The sequence below is a fragment of the Phoenix dactylifera genome, chromosome 6 (assembly GCF_009389715.1).
Source record: "Phoenix dactylifera cultivar Barhee BC4 chromosome 6, palm_55x_up_171113_PBpolish2nd_filt_p, whole genome shotgun sequence".
In the NCBI taxonomy this organism is placed as follows: Eukaryota; Viridiplantae; Streptophyta; class Magnoliopsida; order Arecales; family Arecaceae; genus Phoenix; species Phoenix dactylifera.
Window position 1 is genome coordinate 14,400,097 of NC_052397.1, and position 19,065 is coordinate 14,419,161.

The 19,065-nt window shown below is 37.0% G+C and overlaps 1 protein-coding gene across 2 annotated transcripts; it reads right to left on the reverse strand.

The window, feature by feature from the left end:
• Positions 1–20: 20 nt before the first annotated feature.
• LOC103705318 lies at positions 21–13,317 on the reverse strand. Of its 2 annotated transcripts, XM_039127512.1 has the most exons (6): positions 12,794–13,317; positions 11,967–12,082; positions 8,689–8,809; positions 6,811–7,037; positions 4,055–4,871; positions 21–2,371 (listed from the first exon to the last, which is right to left on the reverse strand). In XM_039127512.1, the coding sequence occupies exons 3-6, from the start codon at positions 8,753–8,755 to the stop codon at positions 270–272; spliced, it is 3,213 nt and encodes a 1,070-aa protein (XP_038983440.1). In that variant the 5' UTR covers positions 8,756–8,809; positions 11,967–12,082; positions 12,794–13,317; the 3' UTR covers positions 21–269. The 2 variants fall into 2 exon arrangements, with proteins under 2 accessions (XP_038983440.1, XP_038983441.1); XM_039127513.1 differs by lacking the exon at positions 8,689–8,809.
• Positions 13,318–19,065: the final 5,748 nt, after the last annotated feature.

Genomic DNA, 19,065 nt, shown 5'->3' on the forward strand with positions numbered 1-19,065 from the left:
TAGAACCCTGCTTTCATAGCTTTTCATAAACTTAAATTATGTTCTGAGAATAAAATCCACAGCAGTCATATGCTCTAATTCATAAGAACTAATCCAGCATTTATTGCTATGACATGTACAAACTGTTTAACTCAAAGTACTTAATCAAGGGCCCAAATTAGGGCCAACATGTACAAAGCATCCCCAGGTTATAACAACCAAACACCGAGAAAATTGCTATTCTGATGACCCTCTGTAAGATTATGATCACATATGACGCCCTGTAAGCTCTACTCATGAGGAGCAGAACCATCTCCAGAGGGGAATCTCTGCCTCCGGCATCGCCTTGTCGTCCTCCCCCACCCGATCATGCTTGTCCGACCAATCTCAAGCTCGGTATGAGTAGGCTCTGTTGGCAGGGGACTGACATGGACGACGGCCAAACTTCTTGGCTGCCTCCTTCCCCGCGCCTGCCCGCTTCGACCTGTGCTCCGTCTAGCTGAACCAGTCTGCCAAGGCTCGCCTGAAGCCCTCATCAGGCTTCCGAAAATTTGAAGATCTTCTGCTACTTCATGCCTAGACAATGATGCAAGGCCTGGTAGAATATCTTTCTGGAAATCCCTCCTCTGCCTTCTTTTTCTCGCCTGGCCCCTCCGAGGTCTCGTTAGAAGCAGTGAAGCAGTGCCTGCTTCCTCATCCCTTGGTTTCTCTGGCTCCCATGATCTGCACATGTACTCATCTTCCTTCATGGCCTCAAGTTTCAATGTCAAGGACTCGAATGAATCCACCCCATCATCATCTGAAGTTTCAGAGCCACCATCTCCCCTTCCCTTTGACACTCCACTCTCTGCACTGGATAAAACTACTTCTGCAAACCATTGCAAGGAATCATCATATGATGCTGAGGTCGATAAGCAAAATGTGATGCCATTTGAATGACTGGAAACATCTAATGACATGGAAATGATAATCTCTGCTGCCCCTCTAAGAGGCATATCATGAGAGAATTCTGTTTCCTGTGAACCATCTTTGCTCTCAACAAGCTTATTGAGGTGATTCATCCCTACAATTTTACCCTGCGAACATACGGTACCTTCTTCCCATGCATCAATTGGTGCTTCCAAGTCAATTTTGCAAGCAAATTTTGCAGACACGCCTGGAATGTAAAGCGATGGTGGAGACTCTGCCTCATCTATACCAGAGTTCAAATTAATGTTGTTTCTGGTACCTAGACTATGATTTCTAGCACCCTTTTCTTTTTCACTGAACTTCGCATCATCAGCCAAAGATTGTTTATGACATGAGACAGGTGAGCAGCAAGCACTCTGCTGAATCTTATCAAGAAGAGGAAAACCAGGAATTATATTGCTATTCAGCCCATCAGATGCTTCATGCCTATAAATTTTGTTTTCCTTGATCTGAAAAGGTGATAGAGAATGATGCGGAACACACACAGAAGAACCTCTATCTTTGTCTCCTTTACGTGCAAATTCTGGAGTCAGTTTTTCACATCTGGACATCAGCTGAGAACAATCCTCTGTGAAGCCTAACTTCATTTGAGGGCCACATACTGCTACATCAGAAGATCCACTTCCGGGTGACTTCGTTCTGAGCCATGGTAACCCCTTTGATGGTCCATCATGATTCCCTCCTAAATCTTGTTTGGCAGTGAGGTCGTCCAGAATTCCATTCAGGATGACTCGATTAGAATACACACCCCTTCCAGATTTATTGTCTGTGCACTGCCAACCCTCTAAGCACTTTTGGACTCCATGACTGTCAGAGTTCTGATATGCTGAATTATCACCACCGCTGTTGAGGTTTGGCCGATCAAGAGTGATTGTCGGGAGGAGAAAATGTGCTGAAGATTTAGAATCCAATTGCAAACCATTATGAAGGCCATTTGGAAATTTACTCCCCAATTGCGAGCGTGACTTCAAAACACCATTGCATTGCAGTTTGTCAGCAGCAGTACCAGGGTTTTGAGCATTAGAATTGTTGCTCTGTGTATTCATCATTACAGATCCATTGAAGCATGGGAGTGCTTGAACCGCAATTGGAATATGGCTTATACTCTGGGCTGGCTTTCTCCAAGATGAAGCCGGTGGAGACATAGCACTAGAACAGGCTGATCGAGAAACAACTGAGAGTGGACCGTTCATTTGAGGATATGTCACCGCTGAATGGTTTGAGCAAACAAGATGTAGATTTCTTCCAGAGATTTCAGTAGGTTGTGTTGTTTTCTCCCTTAAATATGTATCTATTTTATTCTGATCAGGTAACTGAGTTTCATGAGATTTCTCAAGCTTCAATTGAATCGACTTGGATGACATTGGGTATTTCTCATTGCATGAACCAGAATTGAAAAAAATCACATTGCTTCTACTTTTGCCTGTGAAAAGAAACAGCCACAAAAGAGAGTCAACTCTCATAGTACCACCAACCTGAACCTAAAAACTTAACCAAAGATTGAAAAAGAGCTCAAATTTAAAATATGCAGCAGAAAATAATAGTAATGAAAGAGGAAAAATGCACATAACCCTAAGCTCGACATAATAGACTCATGAAGTCCTCACAGCAGCTTGGCAATAGTAATTTTAATCAATTGAAGTTACCGAAAAGAACACAGATTCATGCTAGTTGAGAGTTGAGACAATCATTCTACAACTTATTCGAAAGCAACCAAAAAATATGCTACATGTAAAGAACAAAAGCAACTGGATCATCAGCTGATTATTTCTTTTCTCTTCTTGATCCATTTTTGCAACTTTTTGACTAAATTGCTAACATAAAAAAAATCATAAATGAAGCCATAAAGTCAGTGGCTGGGCAGCATGACATCAAGAACCAGTAATTTTCAATATATAACCCAGATCCCTCATCAAAAGCATTCACCACCATTACATGAACTATGAAGAAAAAAATGACTCTTCACCAAAACCTCCAAGGATCATCACATTAAGCAACCAATAAGCTTATTGATTCTTTGGTAAATTTGAAGATCCAAAAACCAACACCCTTCAAATTCTGAAACCATTTTAGAACCTCATAAAGCCAATACAGTTTTTTAATCCAACTCAAACCATCCTTCTGTTGCCTCTTAAAATTGGTAAGTTTTTAGATCTGTGAAGCATTCCTGAGGAAGAAATTATCTTGATTATGTCATCAAGTATAATATGAAGCATAGGTTGTTGCTGATCAAGGCAATGCCAGTTGAAGCAAGAAAAGGTAAATAACAAATCAAATTGAAACTCAGAAATAGACATTCAAGCTTCAAAATTTATATAATCGCACAGCAAGAAATAGAAGCATAACCAGATTGATTGTACCAGAACCTATTGAGTAAAGTTTGTCTTTGACCAGGATAATTTTAATATCAAGAATTTATTTAATTATTCTCGCTTTCTCCTGTCAAAGTGGTGTATAAGACATCGAAGAAAGCAGCAATGTCACACTTGAAGCATATTGGGTACAAAAGACAGTCCAAACAAGACATTCTTGTCTTCAATGAGTACTATGTTGTTGTTGTTGTCTAATGCCATGGGTGGCTAAGGAAGTGCCTCCACTAGATAAGCATATTTTAGTAATAACACAAATGTGGAAACAATTTTAAAAACATAGTCAATTAGTTGGAGGAGATCATTCTTAACCAAGAAAAGATATTGCAAGTTTGAGGCAACAGCTTTGTTCATGCACATCAACAAGATTATGAGTTGGCAAATGAACAAGCCACTAAGTATCATGGGTGAAATTGACTATTGGTGATTATTTATCTTTTGCAACTTGATCTTTCTCCACTCCCTGTGATCAACAATTTTGCTTTTGGTAGTGCTTTTGACGAAAGGGATCATCACATACAAGCTCAAGAGGCCAAAATCATTATTAATGCCTTGGGCCAAAAAAAAGAAAAAGGAAAATTTATACTCTTGATATAATGCATAAATGCATGGCATCAAACAAATGACATAAATATATGCTAATGTATACAATGTTCAATATCAGTTCAATGTAAAAATTACAACTAATAGACTTGATAATGACTCATAAGTATGGCTAAAGTTGCCATAAATCTTACCAACATCATTATGTAATGCTTGCCATTCTTGTCCAATTTCCTGCTTATCTGCATTAAGAAAGTTTGAGCAACTAACTTTATTTCCATTTCCATCCATGAAAATATCCGTGCGAACGAAATTTGCGGTCGATTTCATTGGTAACAAATGCCCTTCTTTATATTGAGTTCTCAAACCATTAGAAACTGAACCTGCAGCTTCCTCGCCATCTAAATCTTTGATGGGTTCATTCAAATCAGCCAAATTGCAAATAGAGAGATCACCTCGTGGATGCAAATCCGACTTCAAGCTACCTTCCCTGCAACTATCATCATCACCAGTGCCAAGAGTTAGATTTACATTATTCTCAGGTTCAATACCATGTATCTTGTTATGAGGATCAGCAACCCGAACACATGAATCAGCAAGAATTTCCTTTTCTGCTCTTTCAGCATCTTCACTATCAATATACACATCAGCAGGGAGATGAAGGTCAAACATTCTTTTTGGCCTCTTGAATTTATGGTCCAATGGTCTGTCATCAAGAGATCCTCCATTTTCAGATGAAATTGGAGTGTACTGCATATTATTTTCCTTCAGAAAACCCAGAGGGGGCTTCTTGTCATCAGCATCTGGCACAGTAGCCCTACCGTAACTCGCGTGCACAAAATGTTGATGAGGCATCTGCCACACCTTCCCATGAACTTCATGTGGCATTTGAGATGAAAATATATTTGAGTGGGATGCCCCCGTTGGTGCAGAATATCTGTATGACTGTTTTCTCTTAAACTCATCCATCAAGTACTTTTGTACTCTATAAAGACGGTGAAGTTCATAAACCTGGTTTAGAACATAGAATTACAATCATGAAAAGAGTCCAGAATATTAGCAAGACAAATGGAAGATGTTGATTTTTCATCCTTAGAATACTTGCAACACATAAGCAAGTACATCGTTGTAATTAAAAACAAGATTTTCTAATTCAAAATTTCTGAACGAAAACAACCAGCCACATCAAAATTTTACAATATTCCAGATCATTAAGCATCCACAGCACATCTAAAAGTTAGAAATGAAAAACCTAAGAAAAGAAATGCTCCATGGTAAGGTTAGTGCCATATTCGTCATAAAAATATGAATGATTTTTTTACATGAATACCCTTCTAAATATCGGATTTTGCATGAATACCCTCCCAAAATTGATATTTGAATGTATACCCTCATAAAACACTTATTTTGCTATTATACCCATTATTTATTCTTGTTTTTGCATATGTACACATGCCACCTAACACCGTAAAAAAATAACGGTTTTAAATTAAAATGACTAAAATACCCTTGATGGGTAGACGTGCAAATAGAAACATTTATAAGGGAATACAAGTAAATAACAACTTTACAAGAATATTCATGCAATTTGGATATTTAGAAGGGTATATATACACATAAAGAATTCTAGCAGATGGAAAGAAGTACATTAATTAATGTGATAGCCTTCATAATTCTGTATTTATTTAATATCATAGCTTTTAGAATTTCACATTTATTAATTGACTATAGTTTTTAGAATTTTGCATTTATTAATTATTGTTATAGCCGTTAGGAAAATGAACATACCTTATGCCACGAGAGAGCCTTAATCTGTGGAAATTTGAACTCCGTGTAATTTGGATTTATGAGAGGGTGACATGTGTCTTATTGATTGGATCATCATTGTCTAATGTTCTGTTTCACTTCACATGAACCTATGGAATCTCTCTCGCACATTTTTGTTGTAGTACTTGTTTATAATCTATCTTGCACATTCTGTTTTATCAATCTGTTTAAGCTTAAAGTTTTTTTTTTTCTCTTTTGAAACTATGTTGCCTAGCTTTAGGATTAAAATATCTACAACACATTTGATTGAATATCTTCTAGGTTTCAGTTATTGCATGTGCATCTCTACGGTACTACAATGAAGAGGCCGGTTAACCTCTCACGGTGCATCCTCACTTGTCAAAGGATGTAAAATGGTCGAGACTTTAGACCTCTTCAACGTGGGATTGGAGAAAGCCAGCAAATTACTTTATGTAGAAGTTGCATGAATGGAAGTTGGGTACTTGACATATAAATATATATAGCAAACCTAATCCCATCGTCATGTTGTTGGGAGAAATCAGGGAATCTGTTACTCTCTTGTCTGATGCTCTTTGATGATTTTTTTTTTTCAGTAGGATGCCTTTGATGATTCGGATTCAGTATAGTTCACCTTGTTTTGGGCTTCCATTCTGAACATAACTTTGCCCGCAGAATCGTGATCGCCAGCTAGATCACCCGTGGGATCGCAAACACGAACGCCCACGAGATCACGATCGCGATCCCAATACAGGAGAAAAAGGCGGGGATAATAACGTAATTTCAAAATTCTATTTTATTTTTAATTAATATAAATATAATTTTTTAACGGTGTTAGAACAACCGTTAGATTAGGGCATTTATATAATAACAGTGTTTTACGAAGGCATAGATACAAATATAAATTTTACGAGGGTATTCACGCAAATTTAAATATTTAGAAGGGTATCCATGCAAAAAACCCTAATTAAAAACAAGATTTTCTAATTCAAAATTTTCTGAAAGAAAACAGCCAGCCACATCAAAATTTTACGAGGTTCCAGATCATTAAGCATCCACAGCACATCTAAAAGTTAGCAATGAAAAACCTAGGAAAACAAATGCTCCATGGTCAGGTTAGTGCCATATTCGTAATAAAAATATGAATGGAAATATGAAAACTTACCTGCTTCCTAAACACCGCTTCATGTTCAAGCATTATTCTCTTCAACATTTCTTTATCATATTCTGAGTGTTCATTCACTGCCCTCACCTTGAAACCATTGTAGAGCTGCCCACTAAATGTTTTATCTTCATGATAAAGAGACCAACTACTGTTTGTGTCATTGTTTAAATTCGTCATTGGATAGTATCCTGGAATGTAGCCTTTACACTGCACTTTTGTTCCCATTCCTGCAAAATTCCAGAGTAAAAGCAGAACATGAAATTATTAAAGTAAGTCAGAAGAAAGACTGCTAATTCTTAAAGAAGATTCTTTAGTTCCAACAACTGCAACCCAATTATGATTTATTAGTCGCAGTTATAAAGACTGATAGCCAGCAGAAGTATTAAGCCTGTACATATGATAGCATTTCAAGAAAAACAATTTAATTTCGCTCACAGATAAGAAAGCAAGCTGCTCAATACAAAAGAGTAGGAACTCCCTGTTTGTTAGGAGGATTTCGGGACGTAGGATAGGGGAGAAGTTGAAAAGCTATGATGGTAATGACAATGATAAAATATCCTGTTCACTTTATCCATCATCCTCAGCAGGAAACATATGAAACAAAATCGGCAATTGGGAAGAAGCTGCAGGATTACAGACACTTTCTTGCAGTCATAAATCCAAGGTTATAGAAATATACCTTAAAAAATTATACCCTATGTTTACTTAAGTTATTTCACTTGTTGAGGTCCACAGATGGAAATGTATTGGCATCTGTCACAAAGAGATACTTGCATATTTCCTCTGTATTCTGGACTCTATAAACTAAATCCTAACAAATCTGGCACTGCACGCTTTATGAAACCAACTAGATTCTTAAATACATGAGGGATGTGGCATCTATGCATAAATGTCAACAAAGCCCACATTACAAGCCGTCTGAATCACCTCGTATTTTCATAGGTTCCATGTGGCATGGCTAGTGCAGTTTACACAAAAGGTCTGGCTGCAGTTCATGCCACATAAAGAGAGAAATCATCTGCACATGCAAGTAGATTTTTGGACCCCTCAAATTATGGCCCTGTTTGGATTCTCCACTCTCTGTTGAATAAACCAGATATGGCTAAAAATTTGAGAGTTTGAAGAGATACGCAGCAGAGAGAGAGAGGTTTAACAAAATAGGAAATTTTAGGTCATATAAATGAGGATAATAGAAGCTGCCATTTGAGAGGAACCTCTATCCCGCACTTTTGGGCTTGCATGATCTAAGGATCCTCCCAATGGACAAAATGCTTCTCTAACAATACCTCCGGCTGGAAGATCTTCCAGCATCCAAACAGCTCCTAAATTTATACTAAATCCAGAATGTAGCTATGAAACATAGAAGGCCTTGAAATAAGATTCGTATTGAATTATATATTGATGGACCAATATCATCTATTGACATAATTCTTTTACGAATTCATGTGCCATTTTAGGTAAATTCTCATCATTATAATCATAGATAAAGTTGTAAATTAATTAATTTTACTTGATTAAAACAAGCTCTTCAATGCATATATACACTTGGAACCACATATAGTTGCGTGAACAAATCCTACTTCTGAAAATTTTTGTGTTTGAGACTCAATTCTAGTATCTTATACCAACATTGACATGAACAATATGTCCCTACCTAGTATTAAAGTATCAAAGTTTATTTATCTTTGCCAAAGAATAGAGTATATAGATTAAGTTAAAACCTCTAAGAAGAAAAATTTATAGCAAAAGGATGAATAAGTTTTGAAACATAGCTTAGCCACTATTACTACAGAAGCATATTATGTTAAGCAACATAATATATTTTATAACCATCAACCTTAAACATTATTTGTATGTAGAAGAAGAAGATGAAAGTACCAGTCATGGTGACACTTGAAATGCAAGTGTCCAGCAAAACAGCTCGAAAATAACTGAATAAGTGCATAACTGGTTAGACCTGAACCTAGCATATCATTTTTGTCCTTGGTCCAAGGCCCAGCTGAAAATAGTAAAATTAAGGCTTACAAAACCACAATCCTGGCTATTTGACACTTCTATTCCAGAAGACATGATATTGGAATTTCCATTGAAAAACAAGAATATCACATATATAAATGCAGATGTATTGGATGAAGTGCAAAGTTAATAATTAAAAGCAACATCAACTGTATATAGAGCAACATAAAGCTGAAGAACTACCCTATATATATATATATATATATCTAGATACTGATTACTAAATGTTACATCACAACATGGACATCTTATTTTATTGTATGCATATTGTCAACAGCTTGGTTATCCCCAGCATTTTCTTTTTTTTTTTTTTTTGAAAACCATCAGTTGATTTAAGGATTGTTAATTAATATTTGAGCATTTAACATTGCTTCAAAAAAAAAAAAAAAATGTTATAGAACAGTGTGACTTTAACTAATAAAATGCTACAAATTAGAGTGACATTTTGCTAAATTAGAAAACCATGAATAATTTAGCATTTACTTGCTAACATTTAGGTGCCAACATTTATGAAGAGTTCCCAGACAAAACACTCCATAATAGCAAGAGTAGCGTCAATAATTCAACTTTAGGTTGCCATAATTATCTATTTATCGGGTGCTGAGCATGGTGTGCTTGACCGCATGACTGACCTAGTTTGAACTTCTAATGTTTTGAAGATTATAATTACAGTACATTATGAAAGACTTGGTTTGTCCAACAGTAAAATCAATCATAACTAGTTGGAGAGATGCAATCAATGCAACGAAAAAGAGCAAAAAGGAACAAACAAAAAGGCAGTCCAACAAGATCGAAGAAAACACCCTAGAAAAGTCTCACATGAAGACTCTGAAAAGCTTATAAAATCAGCTAAAATATGAATTACACAAAAATAACACTACTTTTAGCTGCAATAACACATTAATTATGATAGTGAGACAAAAGCTGATAGTTATAAATTTGTTGGAATTTCTTTTGTTGGTTGGTTACAACCTCTATAACTTAGAATGTGTATCTAGGATAATATTTGCTTTCTTCTTGTAAGTTAATAAATATGAACCTTGTTTTTACTATATTACTGTTTGAAGAAGTAATAGAGAATTATCTTTGTAATCAAGGTTTGCCATCTCAGTACTGATTGCCGTACCAGTATCATCCTATCACAGTGCTGATATGCCCAGTACAGGAGCCAGTTCAAAGTAGCAAATGTTAGTCACCCTCCGTACCGCATAGCGGTTCGGTACTGGTATGGTACGGAACGGTCGGTACACATTGGTACCGACCGGTATGGCAAACCTTGATTGTAACTTTGCTATATTATTATAGATTTATATATTTGATTGATTTTTCCAAAATCCTGTAATCTTCTTGTCCTTCTTTTTCTCTTCTTAACTCACCATTATGAAAACTTTAGCAAGTCATACCATTACATACACTCCTCCATGAAGTACAATGTTGGTCATTATCAAATCACATGGCAATTCAAAAAGTTGGGAGTCCGCCAATCATAGTGGCATTCCAAATCATAGTTCCAGCAAAAGATATGAAATCCATACACAGGAAAATTGCAGCTAACCTTTAACCATACAGATCAAAAGTTTGAAGATCATTATAATGAAGACAATCGTAAATTACAACAGTTATCTGAACAAACTAAAAACATTTGTCCTTTTGGCGATTACAAAGGTATCTATCTTCTATGGAACAACCTCGTCTTCTTTTGTAGTATGACATGTTCGAAACCCTTTATAGCACTTTGCTTCAAGTTATGTCCTTGATCAATTCTTGATTTTCTTTCTCTTGATACATATTGAAAAATGTCAGCGAGTTGTACATAAAAAACATTGCCTTCCTATGATTTCCAACGAATGGAGGTGGTTGAGGTGGAGGGGGCTCAGATGATAACTGGCATGAATTGAGCAACAACAAAAGAAACTTCCATAAACTAGTCAATAAGCTTGACTAGGCACAGGAGATGAATGTAAGACAAATCAACCAAGAGACCCAAGAGTAGACCAGACAAATCTGTTTGATTAAAAAAGGAAAAGCCGACACAATTTAGAATCCTTAGTGCAAGAAAGACTCCAATTCTACTGGTGCAAAATCATCGATAGGCATTTTAGATTGGAGATCATGACCGATCATGTGAGCTAAAACTTTTCTTGATGCACAAAATAAAAATTGATCGTCTGAATACCTGAGTCCATATGCATATTTTTTCCAGCTTTCTTTGGTGCCCATGCTTGTGACATCAGATTATCAAATGCAAGTCATTCAAGCAAAAGCAAATTTGAGATTAGAAGAATAAGACCAAGAGTCTAATTAGAAAATCTAAGCACTTCTATACAGGACCAACGAAAAGAGGGCTCTTCATCTTGCAGATACCCTGCATTGTCAGATGCAGATCAAAATAAATTTCATGATGACAACGATAAATCCACAAGCACTCGGCTTATTCTTCTTTTGTAAATCCTAAGTAAGTAGGATTTTTATAAAATTTACAGATTTTCAAGCATCAATTTTTCTAAAAATGTCATGCATTTTAATGGCCCAAATGCCAACTGCTACTAAAAAGAAATGCAGATTTCATGTATCAACCAATTGTCTCAGACAAAAAGCATAGATTTTTGGCAGCTAAAACTTTTTTAAACACCTGGCGTCTATGTCTAAGTTTAACACCAATATACATATCGAAATTTACAATAGGTGATAGAAATAGAGTGTTCTACCAAGCTCTGCATCATATGCAAGTCTAGTGGCATTGTCAACTTTGAAGCAGTATCATCATCATGCTGAGATCACATGATCAATGTCTCAAAGGAAAACATTAATGGGGCCCAAATTTCATAAAGAGATGGAATAACATGCTATATGTTCAATGTATTTAAAAATCTCATGATGGTAAGAAAGTTACTAGAAAGGTGTATGCAATCAACATGAATAAAAGAGTCTTAACAAAAATTAAGATAAAATTTCCCCAATGTCGCTTGAAAGAACATCAGCAAGCATGGCAGACAACATATACAACATGGTTAAGAAAGAAGTAACTGTTACCAGCTCAAGAAAGAAATGAAAGCTTGCATTAACAACCAAATCCTGTAGGCAGGACTGTAGGATATCATTTATCAAACTTGTAAGAAAATCAGAACAAGCAAACTCACATGCATCAAATTATGAAGCGTTGCAGGTCACCCAGATGAGATACTATTACATTACAAGCTACATAACGCAGCAATGCACTCCTCAGATTTTGGCAGGGATTCAATCTTGATGTATCCTGAGTATATGACAACGGGAGCGACAGTTAAAAAACTACAGAAAACAGCAAGATAACATCTAAAGGACTTCACATGAGAGAGAAATCGCACATAAATGCGATGAGTTACAAATTCCAAAAGCTTGTATTCTTGTTACATAATACAATCCCAAAATAGAATAAATATAATCACATAACAAAGTCAAATGTCAAATCTAAAAGGAAATGTCGCACAAATCTCGATTCTGGCTATGATTGAAGTACTCCTCAATAGGAAAACAGACAAGGCGACAAGCAGAATTCCAAACAAAATCTCCAAAGAAAACGAAAGATAAATCTCCCAATCTCAAGCTAAAAGAACAATAATAAAATGCAAATCCTTAATCTATAGAGTATGAATCCAAAGCCCCCTAAAACCCAGTCATTTGTATCAAAACTGCAAGATCACAGAACGGAAGCATCACAAATGACTCATGATCTCGAAAAATAGAAATAAAAAAAATATAAACTCAACATTCCCCAAACATAGAAACTTCAACAGATAACCAAAGCACAACAAAAACCAACAGACAAAATCGCTCCTTTCCACAAAAAATCAAAAGAGAAACAGCCATACTCAACAATCTAATCAAGAAAAAAAAAATCAAATAAACCCTCTGTAACCCAAATTAACAAGCCATTTAGACACAGGAAAAAAAAGAGAAGAAAAAAGCACGGAGAAACTCAAATTACCTCGATCCACATCCACTCTCTACCATGCCTCTTTTAAAAATTCTTGAAGAGGATTCCACTCTGCATCAAAGATGGGAACTTGGAAGGTCCCAGAAGCCCGGAGTCCCCTCTTCTATGAAAATTCTCAAGCACCGTACGAAGAAGAAGCCAAAACCAATAAAGTGGAAGTGATTGTAGTAAAGAAAGAGAAAGCGAGAGAAAAGAAGAGATAGAGGGAGAGATGGGAATAGAGGATAGAGAAAGAGAAGAAGGGGACTAAGGGGCAGTAATGGAGGTGGAGGAGTCCCTCCGGGGCCATTGGTTGGAGAGACGGCTCCGGATCGTCATCAGATTGAGAGATTTCGATCCGCTGGGCCAGACAGAGAGAGAGAGAGAGAGAGAGAGAGAGAGAGAGAGAGAGATGGGGGAGAACAGGAGGAGGAGAGGGAGATCACAGAGAAGAAAATCTCCACAAGAACAAACGACCTTCCACGAAGAGCGACAGGAAACTTGTCAACATCTGGTCTTTTTATTCTCTCTCTTCTCTCTTTCTATTTCTTCTCTCTCTCTCTCTCTCTCTCTCTCTCTCTCCCCCCTTAATTCCATTTAGATTTTTCTACTCTCCTGCAACATATTCCTTTATTGGTATTTGTCAGAGTTAATACAATTGGATTTTCCCCATTTTATTTTCTAAAAAAATAAATTTTTGGATTTTCCCTTTTTTCCTGTGGAAATAAATTGTTGGATTTCTTTTTTTAATAAAAATATTTGGAGATTGAGATTCTCCAGCTGCTGTCAACCCAACTTTCCTGCTATTGGGAACACAAAAAGAGAGAAAAAATAAAAATGAAAAGAAAAGAGGCAAATGCTGAGCCTCCTGCACTGAAAGGACAGTAACAGGCTCCCCAAATCTGCAAGACCAGCAGGTTTTTTTTTTTGTTTTGTATTATATTGCATTTTCATGAATAATGAGTTCTCTTTTGTATTATTATATATGAAAAATAGTGGGGTGTGTGGGGGTTTGGACAGATTAGAACTGTAGGCTAGTGTGGGGTCCACTGAGGGGGATTGGTTGGATTTTAAGATGCTATGCCCCTGCATTTAGGGCATTATTACCAGATTAGGAATGGTGTGAAACCCATGTTGCCATCCTCCCAGATATCATAGATTTATCACCAAGATTTGGAGAAATATTTGACAGAACTTGTGGTAAATTACTTCTTGTGGGGTTAAAGGGGTTGGTTGCCTAATTGTTAGCTTCAATTGGTGAGAAAGATTGAGTATGTTTGAGAAGGGAGATTGCTTAATCGAAGAGAAAAAAAGTTTGTTATGCGGGCTCTATGTCGATAACGACACATCAACATCATGCGCCGATGAAATCGTGTGCCTTCGGTGCTTATGAACTATCTAGTTATTTTTTTAAAAAAAATGCACGAGAAAAAAAAAAGTTGAATTGATCGGGGGAAGTTGATTGTGGCTTAGGTTTTGTATTTGGAGTCATCAGAGGGGATCCATGGCTGCTCCGCCATGGTCATGAAGAATGGGAGTGTATGGTTCAGTTTTTCTGTGTCTACTTTGTGAATGGCTATAATGAGCATATCAGGGAGGGTTTGTTAGTATTTAAAAGTAAGAAGGTGGAGGAACCTTGGTAGATTTGGCTCCATGGAAAGCATAAAAGCAAAGAAGATTCGCAATGCATTAATTAGATGAGCATGCAATTATAAAAGTACTATTTGTAACTCCTTTTTTGCTACAATATGTCCTATAAGATGATGGGGTGCATCTCTAATACTCTTGCACTGAAAGCAACCAGACTTTTGACTAGGCACCCCTTGTATTGTTTCAATTGTGGAGGAGAATAAATTACTTGATTTTTTTTTCAGCAATGTGTGGATGTGTGAAAGTAGAAGATTTTGGTATGATATCACAATATGAGGATGGCAAGATTAGAGTTTTTCAGCAATGGGAAAATAGTTTGGTGAGTGGGTGTGTATATTGGACTAGGGAAGTGGAGGAAAAAAAAAAAAATCAAAATATCTTACATCTTATTAGAAGTACCTTAAATCTTAGTATTGAAGAAATTTGTAGAATATGTGTTATTTTATGTGAAGATTGATAAAATAAATCTTCCTAGTAAATTGCATATCAACCTTGAATTATGTGAGTGTAATTTGGTGATTAAATGCCTTCATGTATGATCTAGACTTCTTCTAATATATGATGCAAAATTCATTTCCGGACTCCCTCATCTTCGATGGCCGGCCATTGTTATCAGACAAGGCAATGTTGATAGTACCTATGCTATTTAGAAACTTCCATCTCCTTTGCCGACAATCACACTTTGACACTGAATGTAACAGTTGCAAGTAATAGTAGACTACTATGCATAAGCTTTGTCCTATCTATTTGAACTCGACTTGTTAATTATCTTATAAACTTTTCCCTTAAAATGCTAAATTCTCTATGATTGGTAATGTTATAAGTTAATGCAACATGCTTTGTTCAGATATCTCTCTACAATGTTTTAATAAATTGCCTCTTCCAATAAACAAGACTATAGCCAGGTGGTTGCATCTTTCTTTTTTAATGATAGAAGATTTAATGTTCAAATCTTTGGGAGATATTTTTCCTTGGAATTCCCATGAATAATTCTTTTAATTTTTCTAAGAAATGATTGATGGTAGACCAACTTTTATTCAAGTGAGAAAAATGGATGACCCAAGCCCTATTCCTATTTTGGGTCCTATAGTTATGTCTAGTTGCATCACAATGAGAGCCAAAATAATCTTTGTTGCGGGGACGACCTTCGGCCGGAGCCTCGTGCAACAGCATAGTCCACATTAAGCTAGCAGAGAAAGAGGACCGCGTTCCTCCCGAGGTATTGTCCGCTTTGGGGGTCGAGCGTACCCGGAGCCCTCCTCACGGTTTTGCCCTTCAAAAGGCGCCTCGAGAGGAAAGGGCTTCCACCCCCCATTTAAGGCACGGAACTTTTTCGCTACTAGCCGATGTGGGACTAAATTCAAGGCCCCCTCCCCTCCCCACAATATAGCCCCCCCAGCGGGAAGGTTCCGGGCAGGTTTTTGCCCACCGGGCCCCCACAGTCCTGAAGGGTAGTCAATGGAGTGAGGAGGCGCCCCTACCTGGCGCGCCATCTGTTGCGGGGACGACCTTCGGCCGGAGCCTCGTGCAACAGCATAGCCCACATTAAGCTAGCAGAGAAAGAGGACCGCGTTCCTCCCGAGGTATTGTCCGCTTTGGGGGTCGAGCGTACCCGGAGCCCTCCTCACGGTTTTGCCCTTCAAAAGGCGCCTCGAGAGGAAAGGGTTTCCACCCCCCATTTAAGGCACGAAACCTTTCCGCTACTAGCCGATATGGGACTAAATTCAAGGCCCCCTCTCCTCCCCACAACAATCTTAATCCATGTAAGATACTATTTAATGGGAACTCTGGCACTTGATATTTCAGCAGTTGTTCTCCTATCCAAAAGCAAATTAAAGCCACATAGTACCTTGAAAACTTTGGAAGATCTTTTGTCCCCAATGAAGGATAATAGATCTACTCTATTCAACTTGACATGCTACTCAAACTAACAAACTCTTGCCCAATTAAACTCTGTATTGCTGTCGAAATTGAAGACACATCCAACTGCATTTGATGCTTCACATAATTGCAATCACCATTATACATCTTGTGTGCCTAATACAACTCACTTTTTCAAAATGCACGGTTGAATTCACTGGAGGCATATAGATATATAGGTTGAGATGATTGATTTCATTATTGATCCCCTAGTTCATTTCATATGTTCGATTCTATAAGATGCATACCCATGGGAATCTAACCTAGTTTGCTTGCTTAGAATAGTGAATTTTTTATCTTATTAATACACCACCCTTGGCATGGTATGGTTTATTCAATAGTTTGACATCATCTTTTACAAGTGGATATAAATTGTAAAATCAACCTTCCTCCCTCCCTACATAGGTTAAGGATTTGTATTGTTGATTTTCATGCATGCATGCTTCTAGAATTTGGTGCGCTCAATCGTTAATCACCATGTACCATATATAGCATGGATTATGCAAGTTTTCATTGAAACAATATTTATCTCATTGTACTTACCTTTGATAATTGAAAATAAGTATACGTTACGATCTGGGTGATACTTAACTAGTTTCATCCAAGCCTTCAAAGATACACTTTTTATCAACAATATAATCACACCAAGCCATGAATAAAATATTGTTAGCATAAACTTTTGCCAAATTTAAGTAATAAAAAATACACTCAACTTTTGTTTTTGTGATATAAGTTTAATTCTATAAAACGTTTCATAGTAGTTTGCCATTTTTTTATTAGAAAAGATGGCTAAAAATTAATTTATCAGAATTACTAGTTCAACAATTCATTTGTCCATGTTCGTCATGTACATGATAGAGTTGAATATTAATTATAAAAATTAATATTTGAATAAGATTATATTTCAACCAACCTTGACAATGGCACAACAAATATAGTAGCATTTTGAGTTTCGCAACCAAAAGTTGAAGAGAACAAAAGGCATTACATGTCTAAGCAATGATAAAAGATAGTTGGGATGCAAGCATGCAACTATTTGTGCATGTTCGTAGACATTTTAACAAACTATTTCCAACTTTGGATCCGCCACTCATCTCTAGCACCAAGGTAGCTCTAGATGTAATCTATGCTATCGAAACTTCTTGCTCTACCTAGAATCACTTTTCTACGCTTTGACTAATCAAAGTCACGAATACCTACCTTGGTTGATGCATTAAAATAAAACAGTGACAAGGTGGCTCTTGTCTCCCTTATTTCAAAATAAAAAAAAAAAAAAATAACACCATTCCCCCTCCAATCTTCTAATTCTTAAACCACCAAGTCCACCTCACTCATATAATCAAATGAAAGATTAGGACTCCAATCACAAGCACAAGTCAAACCTTCATCAAGGTTTCATTTTTTCCCTAGGGGTAGCCTCGTAAATAGCCTCCACAAGGTCATAAAACTATGGGACCTGCCTACGGGGCCACTTTCGTAATTTCCTCCAACTACAAGGTCAGTCTCCCTCCTCCGTACGACCAGACACCGAAGCCTTAGCGGCGAAAATTCCTCCCTCCCCTTTCCTCATCCCGAGGTCGATCTGCACCCATAAATCCTGGGTTGTCCAAACATTTCCCTCTTCCCAAATAGCCCTCAGTCCGTGTTCGAAATTACCAGCTCTGGCATGACGAGAATGCCCCTATTCTTTTGTCCACTTGCGAACATTCCTTCGTCCCCGAGATCCATCCAGTCCTCATTATTCTCGCCCTACTGCCATTGGATCACGTGATTGGAACCCTCCCATAAAAAGAAACCTTTTTCTATGGCAATTTGCCGTCACAAGCCCAAAGTTTGAAACCTTCAACGTTATCCCTTTTATAGTTGATTCTGTTCGAAATAATAGCTAGTATTTCTGTCTTAAGAATAAAATAATAGCTAGTATGACAACCATTATAATGAGAAATAATAGACCATCCGCTTCTAAATGACATCAAAAGACAATTGAGAAAGTGTGGCGCCTTTCAAGCTGTGCATATTTACATAGAGGTGAACATGCAGAGATGTGAAATAATAGACCACCCATTTCTAGAGAACATCAGAAGGTGACTAAGGAAGTGTGGCACCTTCAGAGATGAACATACCTACAGATCGGGTCGTCTCTTTTGCTGCCCACCATTTTAGAGATTTTCTCTGTACCTGCCTTATATCTGTTCTCTCACCTTTAGGTTACATCCTTTCTCTTGACTTTAATGGCAGTGCTCACACAAAATTAGTGTGAGCAGCCGATGTACCCAAAATAAATAAATAATAATAATAATAATAGATAAAAACTTATATCAATATCATAATAATAAATTGCTAACTGATATGAGATAAATTTTTTAAAAAATATTTTAATATTTTGGTTATAAATTAAGGGCTTGTTTATGTCACCACATCAATAGAATCATATAAATGAGGATCTCTTATATGGACGCCAAAGTGAGCTGATCATAGTATTCTTTTCAAGAATATAATAGAGATATTATCTAATAAATCTAGTGGACCTTGGCTCCCCATTTCTCAAAAGAAGAAAATGACTGAGATGCCTACCCCTTTCAGGTGGAGAGAAATGCCAACCAAGATTAGTTCATAGGACGACAAAAATATTTATATGCTAATGATTAATGAAGATGTTACTAAATTAACCGAGTGTTAGTGATTTTTATTGCTGATTGTTATTTACAGCATAC